At 40.2% G+C, this 16,796-nt stretch overlaps 1 protein-coding gene across 5 annotated transcripts in view; it reads left to right on the top strand.

The window, feature by feature from the left end:
• The first annotated feature begins 3,132 nt into the window (after positions 1 to 3,132).
• Positions 3,133 to 16,796, top strand: part of LOC143745599 (uncharacterized) — a 43,477-nt gene continuing 29,813 nt past the window's right edge. Inside the window, exons 1-5 of one of the 5 annotated variants that reach the window (XM_077237715.1) lie at positions 3,133 to 3,267; positions 3,993 to 4,560; positions 5,551 to 6,473; positions 7,518 to 7,884; positions 8,002 to 9,177. In XM_077237715.1, coding sequence (XP_077093830.1) covers positions 6,466 to 6,473; positions 7,518 to 7,884; positions 8,002 to 8,508 — 882 coding nt within the window. In that variant the 5' untranslated portion in view covers positions 3,133 to 3,267; positions 3,993 to 4,560; positions 5,551 to 6,465 and the 3' untranslated portion in view covers positions 8,509 to 9,177. Of the gene's footprint in view, positions 3,268 to 3,992; positions 4,561 to 5,550; positions 6,474 to 7,517; positions 7,885 to 8,001; positions 9,178 to 16,796 lie in introns of those variants that run through there. The other 4 variants (XM_077237718.1, XM_077237716.1, XM_077237719.1 and 1 more) reach the window with 4 other exon arrangements.

Below are 16,796 nucleotides of genomic sequence, written 5' to 3'. Positions count from 1 at the left end.
AAGATATGATTCATGGTTACTCACACAGCGCAGCTGAAGTTTTTTCTTATATCGTTCATTCAACAACTGCCGAACAAACGTCAGTTCTTCTTCATTTTGGTTTAATGGCGGGTTGCGAACCAACATGCCGCCACCTACTGTGATGAAGTGTGAAGAGAACTGGTTTTCTCACGTAATCCCTATATAGGCTACTATTTTTTAATCCACTAATACTAATAAACTCACTATTGCATGTATTTGTTTCCTGCATTTGAGCCATTTAGTAAACACAATTACTGGATTTATAGTATATTTATAGTTATCTTATATGATTAATATAATGAAACCATCATATTTTAAATAAATCATATTGACCAGCTGAATCTAACATTTAATTTAATTTCAACAAATGTCAAAGTCAACTAAAAAAAATTATGTGCAATTAATTGTATAAAACTGAAATATACTTTTCATTTTGCAGAAGCAGGACCAGAGAAAAGGTGTGCAGCAGCATGATGACGATGATGAAACACTCCTACTTTTTGAAGACGAATAAGACTTTTTGATTCATTAGAAATTTTCATTGTTTTTTTTCTTTTTTTTTTCTTAAAGATCAAATTAATTAAAATTAATGTATATGCCAAATTTTCACTTCTCAATAACTTTGTTGTTAACTTTTACAATATATATTAAAAAATTATATGTTAATTGTTTATTAGCTTACTGTGGAAAATGTCATCAACTAACTGCTGATTAATAAATGATATGAATGTTTTCTAGTTGATTGATTCTTGAGGCACACGTGTGTGACACATTGATGCATGCGGTGCATATAGGCTACACACAATCGTACAGGTAACACACTGAATAAATGCTGATTAGAGATTTTTTTTATGTGGTTTTGGTCGTTGCTACAACTAACACGGTGCTTTGATGTTACGTCCTCACAACATACCAGTTTGGTCATTGAGACGTACTCATCACGTTCTTGCGACGTACCACTATAACGTCGCCACGACGATTATGGGAATCACAAAGTTACGTCGCTGGAACGTTATGTGGTACGTCGCTACAACTAACACGGTCCTTTGATGATACGTCCTCACAACATACCAGTTTGGTCATTGAGACGTACTCATCACGTTCTTGCGACGTACCACTATAACGTCGCCACGACGATTATGGGAATCACAAAGTTACGTCGCTGGAACGTTATGTGGTACGTCGCTACAACTAACACGGTCCTTTGATGATACGTCCTCACAACATACCAGTTTGGTCATTAAGACGTCCTCATCACGTTCTTGCGACGTACCACTATAACGTTGCCACGACGATTATGGGAATCACAAAGTTACGTCGCTGGAACGTTATGTGGTACGTCGCTAAGACGAATATGGTCTGGTCCGGTTACGTCTTCACAACGTAACTGTGTTAGCTGGGAAGTCGCCATTGTTGTTTTTACCCATTGCATTCTGGGCCGTGACGTAGACTGGTCCCAGCGCCGCTACAAACAGAAGGCGCGTAAACACTAACGTTATCAGGTTAAACTACTACCTCAATTAACGAGCGAAATGTCTGGGCACTGACTTTTAATGACCCTACAAGTTCAGTTAAACCAGCAAAATATGAGGAAAATATGTTAAATAGGAAGAACAAAACTCGAACTTGGTTAAGGTATTGATCTGAGAATTATTTGGCATACAAAGGCAAACTAACGTTACAGCTACAGGTTTTATTTTACTATGCAAAAAAGAAAATGCATAGAAAAGCAAACCGTAAAGACCGTTTGCTTACGGTAAAACCCACAGTTTTACAATAATGATACATTGATCATAGTTAATTTATGTCAAGGTTGCACATTAGTCACACTGAAATAAAGTGGTATTTAACATTATTTCACAAAAAAAGATAACTTCAGTCGTGTCTGTTTCTGTTTATTAGTCACTGGACAGTATGTTTACAGCACAATTAGAAAGAATGATCATTTCTACATATTTTCCACCAAAAATACGACCTGTGGAGCTTTAGCACTCTCTCCGTGACAGTTCCAATACAGTGATATTTTCAGTCAGAGAACGTAAGCAAACCGTTCCGCAAGAACCACGAACCCCAATGAGCTCGTTCATCAGCTGTCGGCGATCAAAATCCTTAAATGAATCAGGGCTAAAGTGTCGAGAACAGAGCCGCGGGTAATTGGGGAGTTTCACTCGCCCACAAGCATCTTCCCATTGTTTTCTTCTCTTTGCATCAGAACTAGGAAAACAGTGGAAGGTCAAATCACCACTCTCGTTTGTCTTCGAATGGGCATCACAACCAACAGCCACACAATGTGGCATTTCATCTTTCTAGGTGGGTTCGACGATGAACTGTAGAAGAGTGTGTTGAACTGCCCGCGAACGCTCGCCTCTGACGTGTCCTTTTTAGTTTAGCGCTCAGGACCGTCGTGCGTCATCAACAGTCGACGGCCCATAGTACAAAAAAGCTGAAAAAAAGTAGTGATCGCGCTTTTTTATTTTTCTTAATCATGAAAGCGTTTCAGGTATTTTTAACCAAGTGCCTTAATTAGGAGGGGTATTGACATCATATCTAGACCAATTTGGCAAACTAGCCGGAGATCCTTTTAATATTGAGCAAAACACATCAAATAACACTTAATTTTAACATTTGCTCTCCTTTAACAGTCAGAAGCAAAGCATGATGGGAACTAGATATCTGTTGTAATTCATTGTGTTTATTGTAAATTAATATATGGCCATGCATGGTCAATGCATGTATTGTATATTGAAAAATATAAGCACTACACTACATTATGTTACTCTTATTTACTTTAAAAATATGGTTACAATATTACACGTAATCTTTTTGAGCAGTTAAGGCTTGATTTCTGTCATGGAATCTACCTAAATAAATCATGTAAAATGCCCTAAATTATTTAGTCTATGACACAATGAATTACATATTTTTAGTGAAAGACTACCAATCACACGGTCGATGTCGACTGTAGACTACCAATCAGAGACCAGAGATGCTGGGCTGACTAGTGTATTCAGTTTGGCCTTCTGATTGGCCGAGAGTAGTAGACTCCGTCTGTAGACTACCAATCACACGGTCGATGTCGACTGAAGACTACCAATCAGAGACCACAACCGCTAATTCAGATGTGATTTGACATCTATCAGTTACGAGCGCAAGCATATTATCAAGTTGGATCGTAATTCGTTGTTTCTGCCTCTACAGACGGAAAATCTAGTGTGAAAAGACATTCAGCACAAAAGTGAGAAAAAGGTAAGTCAGCTTCTGTTAATTGTCCACATCACATCTAGCTAGTAAATTGATGATGGCAGACAGTTAGCTACAGGCTAGGTTTGCTTTCCATGTTTAAGGTGAAATAAAAAAGGGAAGATATTTGAAATGCTATCACATTGTGTAGCTACTATTAATATTAGCAATACAATGTAATATTACATTGTGCTTCTAAATAAACATTTAAGGACACAGTCAAAGTTTAGGTTTTTACAGACTGTAAGGACAATAGTACAAAAGGACCGTGTACAAAAGCTGAATTCAGAATTACTAAAGAATTCAAAACCAAAATATACTTAATATAACATTATACACCTTCTCTGATATTTGAAGTTAACCTATTGCCAACTATTACATGGTTTAATAAAGCATACTTTAGTAGTTTAGGAATATTTAAATATAAAGATGAATGAGATTACATTAATCATCCTTTCATGATATTTCTATCGATAATAAGTTATTTTAAGTAATGACCTGCACATTACATACCTGTAATTTATAAGGCTTTGCATATGAACATTAGTAATGTTGATGTTTGTGATGTTTATTTATGAGGCTTAACTAATTGGCTGAAAGAGAATACATCGCAGGCTGGTGAATATAGAAATCTTACTATTATGAGTAAAATATAGTTACCTTTAATGTGGTGTTTTTATTTCTGTGTACCTTGATATGTCAACGCTGGTCATCCGTCTTCATAACCCCAGTGCTCCAGAGGGTCGTCAACAGGCTACATTGGTGATGTTCCTACAGAGAGCGAAGGATGAGTTTTCCTCTGCCCGCTGCTCAGCACTTCAGGCTGATGGGGTCCCAGCAACAACACAACAGAACCAGTCCACTGCACTAGCCCTCGCTGAAGAACACTTCACGCTGATGGGGTCCCAGCAACAACACGACAGAACCGGTCCACTGCACTAGCCCTCGCTGAAGAGCACTTCAGGCTGATGGGGTCCCAGCAACAACACGACAGAACCAGTCCACTGCACTAGCCCTCGCTGAAGAACACTTCAGGCTGATGGGGTCCCAGCAACAACACGACAGAACCAGTCCACTGCACTAGCCCTCGCTGAAGAACACTTCACGCTGATGGGCTCCCAGCAACAACACGACAGAACCAGTCCACTGCACTAGCCCTCGCTGAAGAGCACTTCACGCTGATGGGGTCCCAGCACCATCACCACAGCAGTGTCTGGGCAAGCTGGTACTCCCATTTGGCCAATAACTCAATGCCCCGTTTCACTGGCTTTTGTCACATGATGTGGGATAGATGAAGTAGTAAGCATATTTTATTTAAGCTAAAGTTTTATTTAAGCTTAAAGGGTTAGTTCACCCAAAAATGAAAATTATGTCATTAATGACTCACCCTCATGTCGTTCCAAGCCCGTAAGACCTCCGTTCATCTTCGGAACACATTTTAAGACATTTTAGATTCAGTCCGAGAGCTTTTTGTCCCTCCATTGAAAATCTATGTGCGGTATACTGTCCTTGTCCAGAAAGGCAATAAAGACATCATCAAAGTAGTCCATGTGACCTCAGTGGGTTAGTTAGAATTTTTTGAAGCATTGACAATACATTTTGTTCCAAAAATAACAAAGACGACGACTTTATTCAGCATTGTATTCTCTTCCGGTTCTGGGAAGAGAATAAAAAAGGGAAGATATTTGAAATGCTATCACATTGTGTAGCTACTATTAATATTAGCAATACAATGTAATATTACATTGTGCTTCTAAATAAACATTTAAGGACACAGTCAAAGTTTAGGTTTTTACAGACTGTAAGGACAATAGTACAAAAGGACCGTGTACAAAAGCTGAATTCAGAATTACTAAAGAATTCAAAACCAAAATATACTTAATATAACATTATACACCTTCTCTGATATTTGAAGTTAACCTATTGCCAACTATTACATGGTTTAATAAAGCATACTTTAGTAGTTTAGGAATATTTAAATATAAAGATGAATGAGATTACATTAATCATCCTTTCATGATATTTCTATCGATAATAAGTTATTTTAAGTAATGACCTGCACATTACATACCTGTAATTTATAAGGCTTTGCATATGAACATTAGTAATGTTGATGTTTGTGATGTTTATTTATGAGGCTTAACTAATTGGCTGAAAGAGAATACATCGCAGGCTGGTGAATATAGAAATCTTACTATTATGAGTAAAATATAGTTACCTTTAATGTGGTGTTTTTATTTCTGTGTACCTTGATATGTCAACGCTGGTCATCCGTCTTCATAACCCCAGTGCTCCAGAGGGTCGTCAACAGGCTACATTGGTGATGTTCCTACAGAGAGCGAAGGATGAGTTTTCCTCTGCCCGCTGCTCAGCACTTCAGGCTGATGGGGTCCCAGCAACAACACAACAGAACCAGTCCACTGCACTAGCCCTCGCTGAAGAGCACTTCACGCTGATGGGGTCCCAGCACCAACACGACAGAACCAGTCCACTGCACTAGCCCTCGCTGAAGAGCACTTCAGGCTGATGGGGTCCCAGCAACAACACGACAGAACCAGTCCACTGCACTAGCCCTCGCTGAAGAGCACTTCAGGCTGATGGGGTCCCAGCACCAACACGACAGAACCAGTCCACTGCACTAGCCCTCGCTGAAGAACACTTCACGCTGATGGGGTCCCAGCAACAACACGACAGAACCAGTCCACTGCACTAGCCCTCGCTGAAGAGCACTTCACGCTGATGGGGTCCCAGCAACAACACGACAGAACCAGTCCACTGCACTAGCCCTCGCTGAAGAGCACTTCACGCTGATGGGGTCCCAGCAACAACACGACAGAACCAGTCCACTGCACTAGCCCTCGCTGAAGAGCACTTCACGCTGATGGGGTCCCAGCACCAACACGACAGAACCAGTCCACTGCACTAGCCCTCGCTAAAGAACACTTCAGGCTGATGGGGTCCCAGCAACAACACGACAGAACCAGTCCACTGCACTAGCCCTCGCTGAAGAACACTTCACGCTGATGGGCTCCCAGCAACAACACGACAGAACCAGTCCACTGCACTAGCCCTCGCTGAAGAGCACTTCACGCTGATGGGGTCCCAGCACCATCACCACAGCAGTGTCTGGGCAAGCTGGTACTCCCATTTGGCCAATAACTCAATGCCCCGTTTCACTGGCTTTTGTCACATGATGTGGGATAGATGAAGTAGTAAGCATATTTTATTTAAGCTAAAGTTTTATTTAAGCTTAAAGGGTTAGTTCACCCAAAAATGAAAATTATGTCATTAATGACTCACCCTCATGTCGTTCCAAGCCCGTAAGACCTCCGTTCATCTTCGGAACACATTTTAAGACATTTTAGATTCAGTCCGAGAGCTTTTTGTCCCTCCATTGAAAATCTATGTGCGGTATACTGTCCTTGTCCAGAAAGGCAATAAAGACATCATCAAAGTAGTCCATGTGACCTCAGTGGGTTAGTTAGAATTTTTTGAAGCATTGACAATACATTTTGTTCCAAAAATAACAAAGACGACGACTTTATTCAGCATTGTATTCTCTTCCGGTTCTGTTGTCAATCCGCTTTCATGAGTCCGCTGACGTAAGACGAGCTGACGTGTTATCTGGTGCGCCCGAGCTTCGTTTACAGTCTGAGGGAGACGCACGCTGTAAACAAAACAATCTTTGCAAACATGTCTAAGGATTTCCACACAGGGGAAGACTTGCATTTTTTTTTAACCAGACATATTTATTTGAACACGAATACACGGATGCACCAGATAACACGTCAGCAGCGTCTTACGTCAGCAGCGTCACTGGCGTCGCGAACGTGGATTGACAACAGAACCGGAAGAGAATATAATGCTGAATAAAGTCGTCGTTTTTGTTATTTTTGGAACAAAATGTATTTTCGATGCTTCAAAAAATTCTAACTAACCCACTGAGGTCACATGGACTACTTTGATGATGTCTTTATTCCCTTTCTGGACAAGGACAGTATACCATACATAGATTTTCAAAGGAGGGACAAAAAGCTCTCGGACTGAATCTAAAATATCTTAAACTGTGTTCCGAAGATGAACGGAGGTCTTATGGGCTTGGAACGACATGAGGGTGAGTCATTAATGACATAATTTTCATTTTTGGGTGAACTAACCCTTTAAGTGATTATAAAAAAATAAATAAAGGTGAAAAGGAAATAATATTTTCATCTTTCCAAAGTTTCAATGCTAATTTTGCAATTGATGTATTGCAGTTTAGTTGACAAGCATAGAGAAGAACTCTGCAACAAACATGTAAAAGGTCAAAGTGCCTGGATTAGAGACTTTCTGGCAGAGTATGCAGAGAGCTTTCCACAACTGTCATCTGTCCTGGAGGCCAACATCCACCAATGTGCTTATGAACAGAAAGGGTTAGAGAACCATACTTTTCAGGAGATGTGGGATCTCTATAACCAGCATTCTGTCCAGAAGGCCAGGCAAGAGGATTTATCTTTGAGTGAGAGGGATTTGGTCAGGAAGGCTTTCAGCTCTGTCAGCCGGTGGCTCGATACACCTGTGACCAATATCACTAGTGTACAATTGAAAAGATTTAGGAAGTTTGTTTATGACAAGAATAATCAAGTAAGGTGTCTGAATCACAACATTAAATCAGTGTTTTAAAATCATTACAATTTCAGCACATTACTTCTTTCGTGATAAAAAAATGTTAATCAGGATGTTTTTGACTTTGTTACACAGAAATCAAGCTCTTCCATTAATGACCCCTCATGGCTGGATGGCACTCACTTATTAGAGGTAATAAAATCTGAGTCCACACCATCCTCAAAGACGTCCTCATCTACAGCATCATCTACAGCCACACACAGCATCATCTACACCATCCTCAAAGACATCCCCATCTACAGCATCATCTACACCATCCTCAAAGACGTCCTCATCTACAGCATCATCTACAGCCACACACAGCATCATCTACACCATCCTCAAAGACATCCCCATCTACAGCATCATCTACACCATCCTCAAAGACATCCCCATCTACAGCATCATCTACACCATCCTCAAAGACGTCCTCATCCACAGCATCATCTACAGCCACACACAGCATCATCTACACCATCCTCAAAGACGTCCTCATCTAAAGCATCATCTACACCATCCTCAAAGACATCCCCATCTACAGCATCATCTACACCATCCTCAAAGACGTCCTCATCTACAGCATCATCTACACCATCCTCATAGACGTCCTCATCTACAGCATCATCTACACAATCCTCATAGACGTCCTCATCTACAGCATCATCTACACCATCCTCATAGACGTCCTCATCTACAGCATCATCTACACCATCCTCATAGACGTCCTCATCTACAGCATCATCTACACCATCCTCAAAGACATCCCCATCTACAGCATCATCTACACCATCCTCAAAGACATCCCCATCTACAGCATCATCTACACCATCCTCAAAGACGTCCTCATCCACAGCATCATCTACAGCCACACACAGCATCATCTACACCATCCTCAAAGACGTCCTCATCTAAAGCATCATCTACACCATCCTCAAAGACATCCCCATCTACAGCATCATCTACACCATCCTCAAAGACGTCCTCATCTACAGCATCATCTACACCATCCTCATAGACGTCCTCATCTACAGCATCATCTACACAATCCTCATAGACGTCCTCATCTACAGCATCATCTACACCATCCTCATAGACGTCCTCATCTACAGCATCATCTACACCATCCTCATAGACGTCCTCATCTACAGCATCATCTACACCATCCTCATAGACGTCCTCATCTACAGCATCATCTACACCATCCTCATAGACGTCCTCATCCATAGCCAAAGTTATCTTTCCTCTGCACAACCGTCTCTGAGTGACTCCCCGGTGAGTAATATTAGTATTAAACATAAATTATTATATGCATAATGTCACTGATGAAGACATGGTGCAGCTTCACCACGTCCGCAGGGTCACACTTGGTGCTCAGGAGACCTTTAGGCTTATCCAGATAATCATTGATGAGCTCAAAGGTCCTGCTGGGCTCGACGAAAGGGAAGTCAGCCTCTTCAAGTCACCAGGTATAGACAGTTGGTACTCAACCTGAATAATACTTTTATTAAAAGGAACTTAAATCGGGGTGTATTTGCTGCCTTTTACCGCTAAGAGGCGCTACAATCACAGACTTTGAAAAGTGTCAATTTATTCTCTCTATTGCGTAATCTGCCGCCGCGCCGCGGCTCATTCAGAGCGATTGAAAGCTGGTAGCAGATGAATTCAAGTGAAATATTGTAGTTAAACGAATTCAAAATCACAATACTGAAATTACTTAAATTAAATTGAATAAATAATGAAAACATTTCAACATAAAACATTGCAATAGAAACATATTAGGCTACATCAGTGAGGCTTTGCAAGAGCATAAGACGTTAACTTAACAGCGTTCAGACGTTAGGTCTGTGGTCAACGCAACAACATGAGCTTCGCGGAGCTTCATGCCATCCGAGATCGAATCTCATTGTAGCCGACATGCTGTTAATCGATGACAGCGTTTATGTTTTACCGTTCTTGATGCTTAAATTGGTAACCGTTTATTAGCAAGTATATTAACTGTTTATTTATTTAAAGGAGCCGTATGTAGGATTGTGGCCAAAACTGGTACTGCAATCACTTTCAAATTACTGTAGAGCGTTGTATCCCCTTCCCCTCCTCCCTGACACGAGGTTGCCAGATAGGATGCAGGATCCAGCAGGAACGTAGGCTGCTACAAGAAGCTTCCAATGGCAAGTGACAAGTCCTACATAGTACGTTTTTTTTCTGTTAATTATGTTTATGCTTCAAATGAGAGATGTTTTGTAATTATATATCGCAAAAATTTACTAATGGCGAATTGGCGATTAGCCAAATATAATAAGTAAGTAAAGTACATTTATTTGTCCCTGTAAGGAACATTTGTGACCCGTCACAGAAACCAGGGACACAAGTCGGCAGCACAACTTTCGAGCAAAATGAGAAAGAAGAGTTTTTTTTCAAAATTGGTGATTTTCAATTTTTTGGAGAATCTGTTAATTGAAATCACGAAGAAGCCTCTCCATGTTTGAGATAGCAGTATTGGTATATTTAAAAGCTTACATTTTGAGGTTGAAATCGGCTTGTTTTCGGAGATTCTAGCATGCAGTAGGGGCGTGGCGTGTCATTGTCTGTGTGTATTTCCATACTGAATAACCCGGCGCTTTTGCCCCCGCCCTCCAAGTCAACCACATGGCTACTTATTATGCTGTGCTCTGGCCGGCTCTCTCTGATATCAAAATTCAATGAAGATGGATGCCGCAAAGATTGTCGCAGACGAGATGAACCGTCTGGCAGTTACACCGAAAATGTTTTCGCCGCACTTCGTGGGCTCGGGAAACTGAACCGGAGGTATGGGCGCAGCGCGCGCGCCCTCAGTGCTTGAATACGGCGGCTCGGCTCGCTGACAGCGGTGGCTGGCTGTTTCATATGTGACGGAGAATCGAAATAGAGGATGCAGTTAAGACCTTTGCTGCGATGAAGGCCTGCCGTGCGTGTTTCTGAAATGTAAGTTAAGCTTCATTTGCTCTTTAGTCGTTATTTAAGATGCTGAACCTGCTGATGATATAATGTGCTTGCGGACATTTCATTTGTGTGTGTATACGCACATAAGAAAGTGGTGTAAAGAGATTTGCAACAGTAATTTGAGGAGGTGAAATGTGATTCTTTGGAAAATTGCAGAAATGACTGCTTAAAGAAAAATGCCAGCAGGCATTTGCCTCCTACATAAACTTTAATATTGTTGACATTTTGGGCACACGAGCGTTGCGCACTATTTGAGCTATATGTAGGCCTATGGCTTATTGGTCTTTGTTTGTTGTTGCTGGTTTTGCGTTATATGTATATGGCATATTGGTCTTTGTGTGATGTTGCTGGTTTTGCGTTATACTGTATGTATATGGCATATTGGCCTTTGTGTGTTGTTGCTGGTTTTGCGTTATATGCAGGCTATATGGCATATTGGTCTTTGTGTGTTGTTGCTGGTTTTGCGTTATATGTATATGGCATATTGGTCTTTATGTGTTGTTGCTGGTTTCGCGTTATATGCAGGCTATATGGCATTATTGGTCTTTGTGTGTTGTTGCTGGTTTTGCGTTATATGTATATGGCATATTGGTCTTTATGTGTTGTTGCTGGTTTTGCGTTATATGCAGGCTATATGGCATATTGGTCTTTGTGTGTTGTTGCTGGTTTTGCGTTATATGTATATGGCATATTGGTCTTTATGTGTTGTTGCTGGTCTCGCGTTATATGCAGGCTATATGGCATTATTGGTCTTTGTGTGTTGTTGCTGGTACGTTGCAAATAGAGGGGCAGCACAATTGTTTTTCGCCTAGTGCGGCAGAAGTGCACTCATTCGAAGTGCAAAAAAAGCTGTAAAGCACATGGAGGAGCTTTACAGGGGGTATGGCTTATCTAAATGAGATGTAAATGAGCCATATTGTCACCCCCAGCAGCAGAGAGAGGTGAGAACTGCACAATCTTTAGAGCTCGTTTTCTCCTCTTTGAGCTTTTTTAAGTGCCTACTTTAAAATGGCCACAACTTCTCCAAATATTATCAGATTTCCACATGTTACACATCGTTGGAAAGCTTGGATATTACACTCTCAGAATCTATGAATAACTCAAAATGCCCCAGAACCGACTTGTGTCCCTAGTTTCCGTGACTGGTCACATTTGTTTGCATGGCTATCAAGTAGGCATTTCAACATACATCCTATTTCATACACCAAAAAGAGAACCTTTAAAAATACAAAGACACATACTAATACACTTAACACATATTTCCCCATACCCCGCACTTTACTACCGATTATATTAGGCATACCAAACCAGCTGAGTATCCTAACTATTAAACTTACATGTTTAAAAACTTAATTGCTTGAGGCACAAATGAAGATTTAGATCTATTTTTGGTCAACAGAGGGAGGCAATATTGTCGCCCAGATGGCAGCAGTTCGAATGAAGGGGGTGCCTCTTGTCTCCCACAATAGTTTTTGCCTTGTTCATTACTCTTTCCCTGTAAACGCATTCCACACTTGGTAACTTGATCCCTAATAGTTTACTGGCCGTTTTTACTGTTTTTCTTACAGACTTCTTCTGTGCCTCAGTAGCATTACCAAACCAGCAGGTGATGCAGAAAGCCAAAACACTTTCAATAAAAGAACAATAGATCATCTGCAGCATTTTGTTGTGGACATTAAAGGATAACAGGTTCTTTAAAAAGTACATTCTTTGTTGTGTCTTAGTGCTGATGAGGTCAGACCACAGATCCCATTTAAGCTTCGTATCGTAAAGATGTACGCTCGTATGTGACAGTACATTGTTAGAACAGTAGCTGTTTGTATAACTTGTAACGGTAGGTATCTGTCATTAACGTAAGTACAAGCACAAGCCTCGGTCACTGTGTGTAATGGTTATCAAAGATAGCCTACAGCTATTCATTTAGCTGACGCTATAAGTGAAAGCGACCAGCTGTATTTTTTAACTTAACCTGCAGTACACATCCATAACGCTAAAATATGTGATGTGAAAGATTACATGTCATTCTATTATTTTTGGCTGTGGAACTTGCATGATAAACAAGTAGGCTGCAAAAGAAATAACTAGAAAAAGTTATTTTACCGTGGAATTGCGCCTAGTGCTTCTAATTCGATGACCCACCTCCTCCATATGAGCTAACGTAACGTTACTTTGCACGAACATGCATAACTTTGTTCGACTGTCATGAATATTTGAAATGTCCATTTACATCAAGTACAAGTTAGCCAAACATAGATGAATCTTACCTGTCCAGGAGAAAATTAGCAACGTTGGCGTCTGTCTTCAAATTCTTCTCCGTTTTCAGCCGTTTCCATCTTTCAAAGGCATCTCCTATACAGATCCTTGTTTTATTTCGGACTCGAAGTATTTCTGATTCATAACAAGTTTTTTTTTTGGTTTCGCAACGTTAGACATTTTTTTTTTATCCAATTCCGACACGTTTGTAGCTGCAGCTGTGGTAACTAGAGCAGAGCTGGCAGCCCGGATGCCGCAACACTACTGACTTCGTGATTGGTAGATAGGTGGAGGGTGGCGCATCAGACCAAAACACAACATGACAACATCAACATCAGTTGAGGGCTGCAACTTCACTTTTTAAATGACAATATCCTGGCCGGACTACTGTTGTCAGTGATATAAGTATTTGAAATGAACATGATTTCTTAATGTCTAGTGACATATCAGGGCCATTTTATGATTAATTGAAATAAATTTCTTATATACAGCTCCTTTAAAGTCAAGTGTTATGTTTAATTATCAATGGCACATTACAACATACATTTGCAACATTCCTGTAGAGCTGCTGCACAGACGACAAAACTGATGAAGGAAGACTGTCAGCCGATCGCGTCAGAAAATGAGAATGAAGAAGCTCGTCTTTAATCTGCTAAATTATTGTTTTGGGAATCATTCAGGAAATTGAGATGACTGACAGTGATACCCGGCCATAGCAACGGAAGAACTTTTTCAAAACAGGTCCATACATTGAACAAATCAGAAAAAGACTGATTTTGTTGACTTGGCTGCACAAAATAACAGACTAACTAAATAGTATTGCTTTCAATATAAAAACCAATGAAAATGTAAAAGAACACTAAAATTAAGGAAGTTTGAAACCCCATCGCACATTTGAAGGTTTAAATAAAGTGTCGGGACAGTTTATTTATTTAAAACAGGGTTGCATCGAGTTTAGAGTTTATTTCCTTTGCGATGCAAAATAAGAAACACAGAATCTTATTCTTGTAATATTTTAAATTTGTATTGCAAAAGAAATTGCAGCTAAATTAAACAATTAAATAGTCCAAAATGAAAATAGTCCAAAGGAACATAAATTAAGAACATAATAATAATAATAATAATAATAAAAATGTATTTCTTCAGCACATTTAAACACAACACGAGTTGACCAAAGTGCTTTACAGATTCCACATTTCAAAAAACATAAAAAGGACAGACATAAAAAGGATACAAATCGTTCCGAGCCACAAAGACTAAAAGCAATTAAAAGCCACAGTAAATAGATAAGTCTTCAACGCAGACTTAAAAGCTTCAATGGAATCGTAAGCCTTGATGTAAGCAGGGAGACCATTCCAAAGCCTCGGTGCAGCCACCGAGAAGGCTCGGTCTCCCTTCGTTTTCAGGCGAGATTTTGGAACCTTTAGCAGTGAGCTTTGCGATGATCTTAATGGTCTAGAGGTGCAGTGATGCTGCAATAGCTCAGAGATATAAGCAGGGGCTTGTCCATGTAGACCCTTATACACCATTAAAAGGACCTTAAATTGCACCCTAAACTCCACCGGGAGCCAGTGTAAGGAGGCCAGAACTGGAGTGATGCAAGAATATTTACTGGTCCCAGTCAGCAATCTGGCCGCTGCGTTCTGCACTAATTGCAGACGCGCCAGAGATTTTTTGGACACACCAACATACAGGGAATTGCAATAATCTAATCTGGACGAGATAAAAGCATGGATAACAATTTCCATATCTTTAGTAGACAGAAAACCTTTCATTCTGGCAATCCCTCTAAGCTGAAAGAAGCTGCCCTTCACCACTGCATTTATCTGTTTGTCGAATTTTAATTCGGCGTCAAAGATCACTCCGAGATTTCTAGCATGAGTCGTGACCTTTGAGCCAAGAGTACCAAGCTCCACTGAAATCTGTTCAGCTCGCTTCGGTGGGCCAAACACCATCACTTCAAATTTTGATTCGTTCAGCTGAAGGAAGCTATCTGCCATCCATTGTTTTATCTCATCCAAGCAATTCAACAACGATGACCCTCTAGCCTTATCCTCAACATTCAAAGGAAAATACAACTGGGTATCGTCAGCGTAACAGTGGTATGCCACTCCATGTTTCTGACAGATGACCAGGGGGAGCAACATGTGTTTTTCTTTGCCTCTCTCTCGCGCTGGATCTCTTTTTAGCAAGTTTATTCTGTCTCCCTCACTGCGCGCGCCGGGTCTCTCTCGAAATTAAACATTTCAGGGTAAAAACACATCATACAGCTGATAATACTGTATATGGCGCTGCGTGTCATCCATACAAATCATGGAAAAAACTGTAACAAATTATTTAGCCTTTGTTACTTCAAAGACACAGCATGCCTAGTTGAATTCACCTTACAATAAAACGAGGTTGATCGCGAATTAAAGAGCACTGTTTATACTACTATATATATTGTATATATTACACTGCTCACTCCCATTCGCATTTTGACCTCAAAGTACGGTGGTACGATTTGTCACTCTAAACTACGCAAAAACCTGATGACGCTTCTGTGCACGCGCAGTCCTCAAATCAAGCAACAGCAAAAGAAGTGGAGTTCGACCAATCATATATCAAGCAGCGATAATTGACAGATGCGTAAGGCCTATCATTAAAAAGAGACTGAAAATCGACAGCAATAAAGAATCCCGCTCAATCCTCTTCCACTCCCGCGGCCCGCAGACTGACTGAGTTCATCAGCAAGGACAGTAGGCCACAGTAGTCACAGCACTTCTGACTACTGAAGGTAAATGGGCTTGGGTGGATGTGGAAAGCTGAAATATTGTCTTTAGTTAACTTAATCTGGATTCGATGATCTCACGGGAGTGATCGCATGGATTATCTTAAAATACTCCGTCATTCACGGTCACTCAGATAAGAGGAAAACATCCTTCAGCCATGCAAATTATAAAATGCTTAAGCATTGATGAACAATTAATCTAAATAAAATTAAAATCGCTGTGGCTTAGTGATTATGAAAGTTCTGTGACTTGTGGATTACTGATAAACGTGAGGTGTTTATTTATTCATTCTCAGTGTTGAGAAACGTAGCCTGCATGTTACGTTATTGTGTTAATAATAACTAAAGTACCTAATTATGTTACATAATTATTTTGTATGAAAACTAGCGCATTAGTTACTTATGGATTAAAAAGTACCGTATCAGTGCTGCGCGAGCTCTCTCACAAACACAGACCGCGCGCACAGAGAGAGAAGAGAGAAGATAATTGTAAATTGACGGGCTAAGTTTAACTTTTTTTTCTGTCAAAATGTCAGAAAGCATTGTGTATTATCCATCCGTGTTTTTAAAATTCGTTAAAAGACAGAAGTTGTACTGTTAACACAGCCCCATATTTCAGATTCATCTAAACTTATACTTGATATTCTTTTTAGAATAAGTGATTCGTTTTGCTATTATTGGTCATGTGACAGGAGTCCTGTCTATTAATTGTCAACTATTTTCTAGAAATATGTTTGTATTGGCTAACGTTTATTCAGCTAATGCGTGTCCTGTTTAAAGGAGCATTTCACCCGTGGGAACATTCATCTTTATTGAAAGTGGGTCATGTATGTAGTCGAAATATAATAACATTTTCGAATTTGGTGCCTTTTTGACCGAGTAAAGACAG

The sequence above is a fragment of the Siphateles boraxobius genome, unplaced genomic scaffold, assembly GCF_051911475.1.
Source record: "Siphateles boraxobius isolate OS27281-9 unplaced genomic scaffold, OSU_SipBor_1 207, whole genome shotgun sequence".
NCBI lineage: Eukaryota > Metazoa > Chordata > Actinopteri > Cypriniformes > Leuciscidae > Siphateles > Siphateles boraxobius.
This window is presented reverse-complemented; position numbering and strand designations above follow the sequence as displayed.